Genomic DNA, 12,500 nt, shown 5'->3' with positions numbered 1-12,500 from the left:
TATTCTACTGTATCTTAGTCTATGCATTACTCATCTCATATGTATATACTGTATTCTATACTATTCTACTGTATCTTAGTCTATGCATTACTCATCTCATATGTATATACTGTATTCTATACTATTCTACTGTATCTTAGTGTATGCATTACTCATCTCATATGTATATACCGTATTCTATCCTATTCTACTGTATCTTAGTGTATGCATTACTCATCTCATATGTATATACTGTATTCTACACTATTCTACTGTATCTTAGTCTATGCATTACTCATCTCATATGTATATACTGTATTCTATACTATTCTACTGTATCTTAGTGTATGCATTACTCATCTCATATGTATATACTGTATTCTATTCTACTGTATCTTAGTCTATGCATTACTCATCTCATATGTATATACTGTATTCTACACTATTCTACTGTATCTTAGTCTATGTATTACTCATCTCATATGTCTATACTGTATTCTACACTATTCTACTGTATCTTAGTCTATGTATTACTCATCTCATATGTATATACTGTATTCTACACTATTCTACTGTATCTTAGTCTATGTATTACTCATCTCATATGTATATACTGTATTCTACACTATTCTACTGTATCTTAGTCTATGTATTACTCATCTCATATGTATATACTGTATTCTACACTATTCTACTGTATCTTAGTCTATGTATTACTCATCTCATATGTATATACTGTATTCTACACTATTCTACTGTATCTTAGTCTATGCATTACTCATCTCATATGTATATACTGTATTCTACACTATTCTACTGTATCTTAGTCTATGTATTACTCATCTCATATGTATATACTGTATTCTACACTATTCTACTGTATCTTAGTCTATGTATTACTCATCTCATATGTATATACTGTATTCTACACTATTCTACTGTATCTTAGTCTATGTATTACTCATCTCATATGTATATACTGTATTCTATACTATTCTACTGTATCTTAGTCTATGTATTACTCATCTCATATGTATATACTGTATTATATCCTATTCTACTGTATCTTAGTCTATGTATTACTCATCTCATATGTATATACTGTATTCTATTCTACTGTATCTTAGTCTATGTATTACTCATCTCATATGTATATACTGTATTCTATTCTACTGTATCTTAGTCTATGCATTACTCATCTCATATGTATATACTGTATTCTATACTATTCTACTGTATCTTAGTGTATGCATTACTCATCTCATATGTATATACTGTATTCTATTCTACTGTATCTTAGTCTATGCATTACTCATCTCATATGTATATACTGTATTCTACACTATTCTACTGTATCTTAGTCTATGTATTACTCATCTCATATGTATATACTGTATTCTACACTATTCTACTGTATCTTAGTCTATGTATTACTCATCTCATATGTATATACTGTATTCTACACTATTCTACTGTATCTTAGTCTATGTATTACTCATCTCATATGTATATACTGTATTCTACACTATTCTACTGTATCTTAGTCTATGTATTACTCATCTCATATGTATATACTGTATTCTACACTATTCTACTGTATCTTAGTCTATGTATTACTCATCTCATATGTATATACTGTATTCTACACTATTCTACTGTATCTTAGTCTATGCATTACTCATCTCATATGTATATACTGTATTCTACACTATTCTACTGTATCTTAGTCTATGTATTACTCATCTCATATGTATATACTGTATTCTACACTATTCTACTGTATCTTAGTCTATGTATTACTCATCTCATATGTATATACTGTATTCTACACTATTCTACTGTATCTTAGTCTATGTATTACTCATCTCATATGTATATACTGTATTCTATACTATTCTACTGTATCTTAGTCTATGTATTACTCATCTCATATGTATATACTGTATTATATCCTATTCTACTGTATCTTAGTCTATGTATTACTCATCTCATATGTATATACTGTATTCTATTCTACTGTATCTTAGTCTATGTATTACTCATCTCATATGTATATACTGTATTCTATTCTACTGTATCTTAGTCTATGCATTACTCATCTCACATGTATATACTGTATTCTACACTATTCTACTGTATCTTAGTCTATGCATTACTCATCTCATATGTATATACTGTATTCTACACTATTCTACTGTATCTTAGTCTATGTATTACTCATCTCATATGTATATACTGTATTCTACACTATTCTACTGTATCTTAGTCTATGTATTACTCATCTCATATGTATATACTGTATTCTACACTATTCTACTGTATCTTAGTCTATGTATTACTCATCTCATATGTATATACTGTATTCTACACTATTCTACTGTATCTTAGTCTATGCATTACTCATCTCATATGTATATACTGTATTCTACACTATTCTACTGTATCTTAGTCTATGTATTACTCATCTCATATGTATATACTGTATTCTACACTATTCTACTGTATCTTAGTCTATGTATTACTCATCTCATATGTATATACTGTATTCTACACTATTCTACTGTATCTTAGTCTATGTATTACTCATCTCATATGTATATACTGTATTCTATACTATTCTACTGTATCTTAGTCTATGTATTACTCATCTCATATGTATATACTGTATTATATCCTATTCTACTGTATCTTAGTCTATGTATTACTCATCTCATATGTATATACTGTATTCTATTCTACTGTATCTTAGTCTATGTATTACTCATCTCATATGTATATACTGTATTCTATTCTACTGTATCTTAGTCTATGCATTACTCATCTCATATGTATATACTGTATTATATCCTATTCTACTGTATCTTAGTGTATGCATTACTCATCTCATATGTATATACTGTATTCTATTCTACTGTATCTTAGTCTATGCATTACTCATCTCATATGTATATACTGTATTCTATTCTACTGTATCTTAGTCTATGCATTACTCATCTCATATGTATATACTGTATTATATCCTACTCTACTGTATCTTAGTCTATGCATTACTCATCTCATATGTATATATTCTATCCTATTCTACTGTATCTTAGTCTATGTATTACTCATCTCATATGTATATATTCTATACTATTCTACTGTATCTTAGTCTATGCATTACTCATCTCATATGTATATACTGTATTATATCCTACTCTACTGTATCTTAGTCTATGCATTACTCATCTCATATGTATATATTCTATCCTATTCTACTGTATCTTAGTCTATGTATTACTCATCTCATATGTATATATTCTATACTATTCTACTGTATCTTAGTCTATGCATTACTCATCTCATATGTATATACTGTATTATATCCTATTCTACTGTATCTTAGTCTATGTATTACTCATCTCATATGTATATACTGTATTATATCCTATTCTACTGTATCTTAGTCTATGCATTACTCATCTCATATGTATATACTGTATTATATCCTATTCTACTGTATCTTAGTCTATGCATTACTCATCTCATATGTATATACTGTATTCTACACTATTCTACTGTATCTTAGTCTATGCATTACTCATCTCATATGTATATACTGTATTCTACACTATTCTACTGTATCTTAGTCTATGCATTACTCATCTCATATGTATATACTGTATTCTACACTATTCTACTGTATCTTAGTCTATGCATTACTCATCTCATATGTATATACTGTATTCTACACTATTCTACTGTATCTTAGTCTATGTATTACTCATCTCATATGTATATACTGTATTATATCCTATTCTACTGTATCTTAGTCTATGTATTACTCATCTCATATGTATATACTGTATTCTACACTATTCTACTGTATCTTAGTCTATGCCGCTCTGACATTGCTCGTCCATATATTTATATAGTCTTAATTCCATTCCTTTACTTAGACGTGCGTGTATTGGGTACATGTTGTGAAATTGTTAGATATTACCGTCCGAGCTAGAAGCACAAGCACTTCGCTACACCCACAATAACATCTGCTAAACACGTAACCAATAACATGTGATTTGATGTGTGTGTGTGTGTGTGTGTGTGTGTGTGTGTGTGTGTGTGTGTGTGTGTGTGTGTGTGTGTGTGTGTGTGTGTGTGTGTGTGTGTGTGTTCCCCTACCTGCGATCATGTCGTCCACAGAGCTCATCTTGGACAGGACCTGTTGTATGAGGCCCACCTCTGTGCTGGTCTGAAGGTTCCTCACACTCTTCCTCAGGATGGCTGTGAACATGGACCACACCTGGTGACACAACGACACACACAGCTTCATCACCTGGTGACACAACGACACACACAGCTTCATCACCTGGTGACGCAACGACACACACACAGCTTCATCACCTGGTGACACAACGACACACACAGCTTCATCACCTGGTGACACAACGACACACACAGCTTCATCACCTGGTGACGCAACAACACACACAGCTTCATCACCTGGTGACGCAACGACACACACACAGCTTCATCACCTGGTGACACAACGACACACACACAGCTTCATCACCTGGTGACGCAACGACACACACAGCTTCATCACCTGGTGACACAACGACACACACAGCTTCATCACCTGGTGACACAACGACACACACACAGCTTCATCACCTGGTGACGCAACGGCACGCACAGCTTCATCACCTGGTGACACAACAACACACACACCTTCATCACCTGGTGACACAACGACACACACAGCTTCATCACCTGGTGACACAACGACACACACAGCTTCATCACCTGGTGACACAACGACACACACACAGCTTCATCACCTGGTGACGCAACGGCACGCACAGCTTCATCACCTGGTGACACAACAACACACACACCTTCATCACCTGGTGACACAACGACACACACAGCTTCATCACCTGGTGACACAACGACACACACAGCTTCATCACCTGGTGACGCAACGACACACACAGCTTCATCACCTGGTGACACAACGACACACACAGCTTCATCACCTGGTGACACAACGACACACACAGCTTCATCACCTGGTGACACAACGACACACACAGCTTCATCACCTGGTGACACAACGACACACACAGCTTCATCACCTGGTGACACAGCGACACACACAGCTTCATCACCTGGTGACACAACGACACACACAGCTTCATCACCTGGTGACAGAACGACACACACAGCTTCATCACCTGGTGACACAACGACACACACAGCTTCATCACCTGGTGACACAACAACACACACACCTTCATCACCTGGTGACACAACGACACACACAGCTTCATCACCTGGTGACACAACGACACACACAGCTTCATCACCTGGTGACACAACGACACACACAGCTTCATCACCTGGTGACACAACGACACACACAGCTTCATCACCTGGTGACACAACGACACACACAGCTTCATCACCTGGTGACACAACAACACACACAGCTTCATCACCTGGTGACACAACGACACACACACAGCTTCATCACCTGGTGACACAACGACACACACACAGCTTCATCACCTGGTGACGAAACAGCACACACAGCTTCATCACCTGGTGACGCAACAACACACACACAGCTTCATCACCTGGTGAGACAACGACACACACAGCTTCATCACCTGGTGACACAACGACACACACAGCTTCATCACCTGGTGACGCAACAACACACAAATGTTTGTCAATCCAAATGCCCAGATGGTAGGTGGGAACCTGATCAATGGGAGAACCATCCAGTGAATAAATATGTAGTCCATCTGGGACACCAGGGACAACACCAGGGATAACACCAGGGACAACACCAGAGACAACACCAGGGACAACACCGGGGATAACACCAGGGACAACACCAGGGACAACACCAGGGACAACACCAGGGACAACACCAGGGACAACACCAGGGACAACACCAGGGACAACACCAGGGATAACACCAGGGACAATAGTCAAGTCAAAATAACAGTTAACGGTTCTGCAACAAGTTGGGTAGAAAGCTGCAGAGAGAAGGGACTAAGAGAATCAGCCCCAATGTTGTTGCTTTCACATCAATTCTTAGCAAAGCACATCATAAACATCAACATGTTGACTATCGTCACGTCTATAATACTTCACATGCAGTTTATAGCCATGCAGGTGAATTGGCAAAACATGAACAAACGTATGTGGACACCTGCTCGTTGAACATCTCATTCCAAAATCATGGGCATTAATATAGAGTTATTGTCAATTATATGGATGGACAATTTTTACGCGCTAGACGCTTCAATACTTGGCGATCGCATTATGTGAGCTTGTGTGGCCTACCACTTCGTGGCTGAGCTGTTGTTGCTCCTAGACGTTTCCACTTCACAATAACAGCCCCTACAGTTGAAATAGCCCTTACAATTGACCTGGGAAGGGCAGAAATTTGACAAACTGACTTGTTGGAAAGGAGGGATCCAATGACGGTGCCACGTTGAAAGTCACTGAGCTCTTCGGTACAGACCATTCTACTGATAATGTTTGTCTATGGAGATTGCACGGCTGTGCGTGCGATTTTATGCACCTGTCAGCAATGGGTGTGGCTGAAATAAGATGAATCCACTCATTTGAAGGGGTGTCCACATACTTATATATATAGTGAATATATCAAGTATATTATAGTATATAGTTTGTATAGTAATAATATAGTACTTTTTCTTACCTCAGCTTGGCAGGTGACTTCGCAGTGAGACAGTAGGTCGACCATACAGCCGATACTCTCACTGTCCTGAATGATGAAGTTCATCTCTAGGTCAAACTCACCTCCCACCAGCTGGAGAGAGACAGACAGACGGAGACAGAGTGAGAAAGAGACAGAGAGAGAGAGACAGAGAGAGACAGAGAGAGAGTCATTGCAACACTGTATATATACGTAATTTGACATTTGTAATGTCTTTATTGTTTTGAAACTTCTGTGTGTGTAATGTTTAATGTACATTTTTATTGTTTATTTCACTTTTGTATATTATCTACCTCACTTGCTTTGGCAATGTAAACACATGTTTCCCATGCCAATAAAGCCCCTTGAATTACATTGAATCAGAGAGAGAGAGAGAGAGAGAGAGAGAGAGAGAGACAGAGAGAGAGAGAGAGAGAGAGAGAGAGAGAGAGAGAGAGAGAGAGAGAGAGAGAGAGAGAGAGAGACAGACAGACAGACAGACAGACAGACAGACAGACAGACAGACAGACAGACAGACAGAGAGAGAGAGAGAGAGAGAGAGAGACAGAGAGAGAGAGACAGAGGGAGAATGATATGGGGGAGGGAGGTAAGAGAAATTGAGAGGGAAAATGGGGAAGAAAATGAAAATAAATCCTAATTTAGTGAAGTGGAGCTGGGCTGTGTCCCAAATGTCACCATATTCCCTAAATACTTATTTTGAGCCTATTTAAAAGTAGTGTACTATGTAGGCAAAAGGGTGTCATTTGGGACACATTGTCTGATAGATGCTGATTACTGTTAAAGAGCCCTTCTAATGCTGCAGGCAACACATAACACAGTGGTATATACATAATACACCTCTCTCTCTATCCCTCTCTCTCTCCTCCCCCTCTCTCTATCCCTCTCTCTCTCCTCCCCATCTCTCTATCCCTCTCTCTCTCCTCCCCCTCTCTCTATCCCTCTCTCCTCCCTCTCTCTATCCCTCTCTATCCATCTCTCCTCCCTCTCTCTCTATCCCTCTCTCCTCCCCTCTCTCTATCCCTCTCTCCTCCCCCCTCTCTCTATCCCTCTCTCTCTCCTCCCCCTCTCTCTCTATCCCTCTCTCTCCTCCCCTCTCACTCTATCCCTCTCTCCTCCCCCTCTCACTCTATCCCTCTCTCCTCCCCCTCTCTCTCTATCACTCTCTCCTCCCCTCTATCTCTATCCCTCTCTACTCCCCCTCTCTCTCTCCTCCCTCTCTCTCTCTCTATCCCTCTCAGCTTCCTCTCTCTCTCTCTCTCTCTCTCTCTCTCACACTCTCTATCCCTCTCTCCTCCCCCTCTCTCTCTCTCTCCCTCTCTCCTCCCCCTCTCCTCCCCCTCTCTCTCTCTTTTCTCTCTCTCTTTCTCTCTCTCTCTCTCTCTCTCTCTCTCTGTCTCCATATTTCTCTCTCTCTCTCTCTCTCTCTCTCTCTCTCTCTGTCTCTATCTTTCTGTCACTCTGTAAAAGGGAGAATAAGACAATCTCTCTCTGTCCCTAGACTTCCGACACACACACACACACACACACACACACACACACACAAGAAACAATGACGACGTGATGTTTGGAATCTCCCTCTAATTACATTTATTACAGCCCCCTAAATCAGTGGTTCAGGGCAAAATTGTGAAAACATCTGAGGAGAGGTTTGAGAACCCTAGAAGGCAGCCAGAATGGAGTAGACAACACAGTGAAATACACACACTGGCACTGAACACACACACACACACACACACACACACACACACACACACACACACACACACACACACACACACACACACACAACACACACTCACACACGCACACACACACACACCAGGGTCGGCAGGTAGTCTAGTGGTTAGAGCGTTGGACTAGCAACCGAAAGATTGCAGGTTCAAATTCCGAGCTGACAAGGTACACACATTGTACAGGACCAGCACACACGGTACTATACAGGAAATGGTTTTGGTGGTCATGGTAACCTATTCAAGCTATCAAGACTTGCACGACACGACAAAAGTATGTGGACACCTGCTCATCGAACATCTCATTCCAAAATCATGGACATTAATATGGAGTTGTCCCCCCCTTTGCTGCTATAACAGCCTCCACTCATCCACTAGATGTTGGAACATTGCTGTGGGGACTTGCTTCCATTCAGCCACAAGAGCATTAGTGAGGTTGGGCGATTAGGTCTGGCTCGCAGATTAGGCCTGGCTTCCAATTCATCCCAAAGGTGTTCATTGAGGTTGAGGTCAGGGCTCTGTGCAGGTCAGTCAAGTTCTTCCCAACCGATCTCAACAAACCATTTCTGTATTGACCTCGCTTTGTGCATGCGGGCATGGTCATACTGAAACAGGAAAGGGCTTTCCCCAAACTGTTGCCACAAAGTTGGAAGCACAGAATCATCTAGAATGTACTTTTATGTTGTATGGTTAACATTTCCCTTCACTGGAACTAAGGGGCCTGAACCATGAAAAACAGCCCCAGACCATTATTCCTCATCCACCAAACTTTACAGTTGGCACTATGCATTGGCGCAGGTAGCGTTCTCTTGGCATCTGCCAAACCCAGATTAGTCCATGGGACTGCCAGATGGTGAAGAGTGATTCATCACTCCAGAGAAGTGTGTCCACTGCTCCAGAGGCCAATGGCAGCGAGCTTTACACCACTCCAGCCGAAGCTTGAAATTGTAATAGTAAGTGTTGCAACCGAGGACAGGCGATTTTTATGCGCTAAGCAATTCAGTCCCGTTCTGTGTGGCCTACACAGAAATTTGACAAACTGACTTGTTGGAAAGGTGGCATCCATCCTATGACAGTGCCACTTTTAAAGTCACTGAGATCTTTGGTACGGGCCATTTTACTGCCAGTGTTTGTTTATGGAGATTGCATGGCAGTGTGCTCGATTTTATACACCTTATCAGCAAATTGAACCCAATAATTTGAAGGGGTGTCCACATACTTTTGTATATATCCTTCCTCCTCTAAGGTCTCACCAAATGAGACCAAAAATATTTTCTAACATAACTAGAGATCGACCAATAATTGGCTGATAGCCTTTTCTACTCTATCTCTATCGGCTCTCCTGATAGCTACATAGAAAATCTGCTGCTGTCAGCCACCACTCACTGCCTGAGCCACGAGCACCGGCCTGAGCCACGAGCACCGGCCTGAGCCACAAGCACCGCCTGAGCCACGAGCACCGCCTGAGCCACGAGCACCGCATGAGCCACGAGCACCGGCCTGAGCCACGAGCACCGGCCTGAGCCACGAGCACCGGCCTGAGCCACGAGCACCGCCTGAGCCACGAGCACCGGCCTGAGCCACGAGCACCGCCTGAGCCACGAGCACCGCACAAAGCCAAGGAATGTCTAGCTGAGAAAATCAGCAGGGCCAAGCTAGCTCATTCTCCAACAGAAAGGTGCAGTATTGAGAAAAATGGCTGAATTGACACAGTGACCAAAATCAAAGTCCTGTTGCAAATATGAGTTTAGTTCATTCACTAATAAGAAGGTTTGTGTCGACATGCCCGGACATGCATGAAATAAGCACGCTAGCTAAGCAGATATGTGACCTGTTGATAAAGATTAAGAGAACTAATCCTTTCATCTGTAGCTTGATAGCTACAGTACCAGTCAACAGTTTGGACACATTCAAGGGTTTTTTCTTTATTTTGACTATTTTCTGCATTGTAGAATAATAGTGAAGCCATTAAAACTATAAAATAACACATATGGAATCATGTAATACCCCAAAAAGTGTTAAACAAATCAAAATGTATTTTATATTTGAGATTCTTCATAGTAGCCACCCTTTACCTTGATGACAGCTTTGCACATTCTTGGCATTCTCTCAACCAGCTTCATGAGGTAGTAAGCTCGAATGAATGTCAATTAACAGGTGTGCCTTGTTAAAAGTTAATTTGTGGAATTTCTTTCCTTCTTAATGTGTTTGAGCCAATCAGTTGTGTTGTGACAAGGTAGGGGTGGTATACAGAAGATAGCCCTATTTGGTAAAAGACAAAGTCCATATTATGGTAAGAACAGCTCAAATAAGCAAAGAGAAACAACAGTCTATCATTACTTTAAGACATGAATGTCAGACAATCCTTCATGTCTATCAGTCGCAAAAACCATCAAACGCTATGATGAAACTGGCTCTCATGAGGACCAACACAGGAAACGAAGACCCAGAGTTACCTCTGCTGCAGAGGAGAAGTTCATTAGAGTTACCAGCCTCAGATTGCAGCCCAAATAAATGCTCCACGGAGTTCAAATAACAGACATCTCAACATCAACTGTTCAGAGGAGACTGTATGAATCAGGCCTTCATGGACACCAGGTGAGACCACACACGCACAATAACAGTCTCTCTTCTTCACTTCCATCCCTCTCCCCCTTCTCCCTAATTCCTCTAGGTTATATCAGCTGTTTGGGTGAACCCCTCCCGCATCTGAACTGGCTGACACAGAGGGCACAGCATGATCAGAGGTGAGAGGTCACTTGGTCGGGTCAACAGGAAGTATTATTAAAGAGTTGCTTTACATTGAAATAAGAATAAATTAGAATTTTTAAAAACAAAGCTTAATCATGCTCTCTCTCTCTATTCGTCTGTCACTCGTCTGCAGGTATGTTTTGATGTGAAGCCACACTCGTCTGCAGGTATGTTTTGATGTGAAGCCACACTCGTCTGCAGGTATGTTTTGCATAGCACTGTAATTCATGAATCACATGTTGTCTGCCTCTGTTCTTAACTCATTCCCTTTCTGTCTTCTACACCTCTCTCCCCACCTCGTCTTTCTGTCTTCTACACCTCTCTCCCCACCTCGTCTTTCTGTCTTCTACACCTCTCTCCCCACCTCGTCTTTCTGTCTTCTACACCTCTCTCCCCACCTCGTCTTTCTGTCTTCTACACCTCTCTCCCCACCTCGTCTTTCTGTCTTCTACACCTCTCTCCCCACCTCGTCTTTCTGTCTTCTACACCTCTCTCCCCACCTCGTCTTTCTGTCTTCTACACCTCATCTTTCTGTCTTCTACACCTCTCTCCCCACCTCGTCTTTCTGTCTTCTACACCTCTCTCCCCACCTCGTCTTTCTGTCTTCTACACCTCTCTCCCCACCTCGTCTTTCTGTCTTCTACACCTCTCTCCCCACCTCGTCTTTCTGTCTTCTACAACTCATCTTTCTGTCTTCTACACCTCTCCCCACCTCGTCTTTCTGTCTTCTACACCTCTCTCCCCACCTCGTCTTTCTGTCTTCTACACCTCTCTCCCCACCTCGTCTTTCTGTCTTCTACACCTCTCTCCCCGCCTCGTCTTTCTGTCTTCTACACCTCTCTCCCCGCCTCGTCTTTCTGTCTTCTACACCTCTCTCCCCACCTCGTCTTTCTTCCTCGTTTTATAATGCACACCAGATGTGCATTGAAGTACAGATTGAACTTGTATTTATAATGTTACAATTATCATAATTATAATGCGTGTATTATTTATTTATAACACCTGGATAATGCACTTCTTTCAATAAAGTGTTTCACATTCTCCACTAGTTGAAATACTATCATGTGTCCTCAGATTAATGCAGATGAAGGGATTTAGATATGCATAGATTTTTTTCTGTATGTATGAATTACAAATCAATCGTGTTTCTAGCACTATTGCATAGTTACAATGTGTAATCATTGATTTCCCAGGAGCAGGAGTGGTAAACACTGTTAAAGTGTATATCTGTAATACATACATGCAGACACGGCATCATTCAAAGAATGGAGTTTGATATGACTGAAAAAGAACGTCTCAGAGATTCA

General features: G+C 40.7%; 1 protein-coding gene across 1 annotated transcript in view; it reads right to left on the bottom strand.

The window, feature by feature from the left end:
* Positions 1-10,538, bottom strand: part of LOC115126666 (neurobeachin-like) — a 182,957-nt gene extending 172,419 nt beyond the window's left edge. Inside the window, exons 1-4 of the mRNA XM_065005054.1 lie at positions 10,518-10,538; positions 9,829-10,035; positions 6,695-6,805; positions 4,141-4,261 (exon numbers count right to left, since the gene is read on the bottom strand). Coding sequence (XP_064861126.1) covers positions 4,141-4,261; positions 6,695-6,805; positions 9,829-10,035; positions 10,518-10,538 — 460 coding nt within the window. The remainder of the gene's footprint in view (positions 1-4,140; positions 4,262-6,694; positions 6,806-9,828; positions 10,036-10,517) is intronic.
* Positions 10,539-12,500: the final 1,962 nt, after the last annotated feature.

The sequence above is a fragment of the Oncorhynchus nerka genome, linkage group LG19 (genome assembly GCF_034236695.1).
Source record: "Oncorhynchus nerka isolate Pitt River linkage group LG19, Oner_Uvic_2.0, whole genome shotgun sequence".
NCBI classification, from domain to species: domain Eukaryota; kingdom Metazoa; phylum Chordata; class Actinopteri; order Salmoniformes; family Salmonidae; genus Oncorhynchus; species Oncorhynchus nerka.
This window is presented reverse-complemented; position numbering and strand designations above follow the sequence as displayed.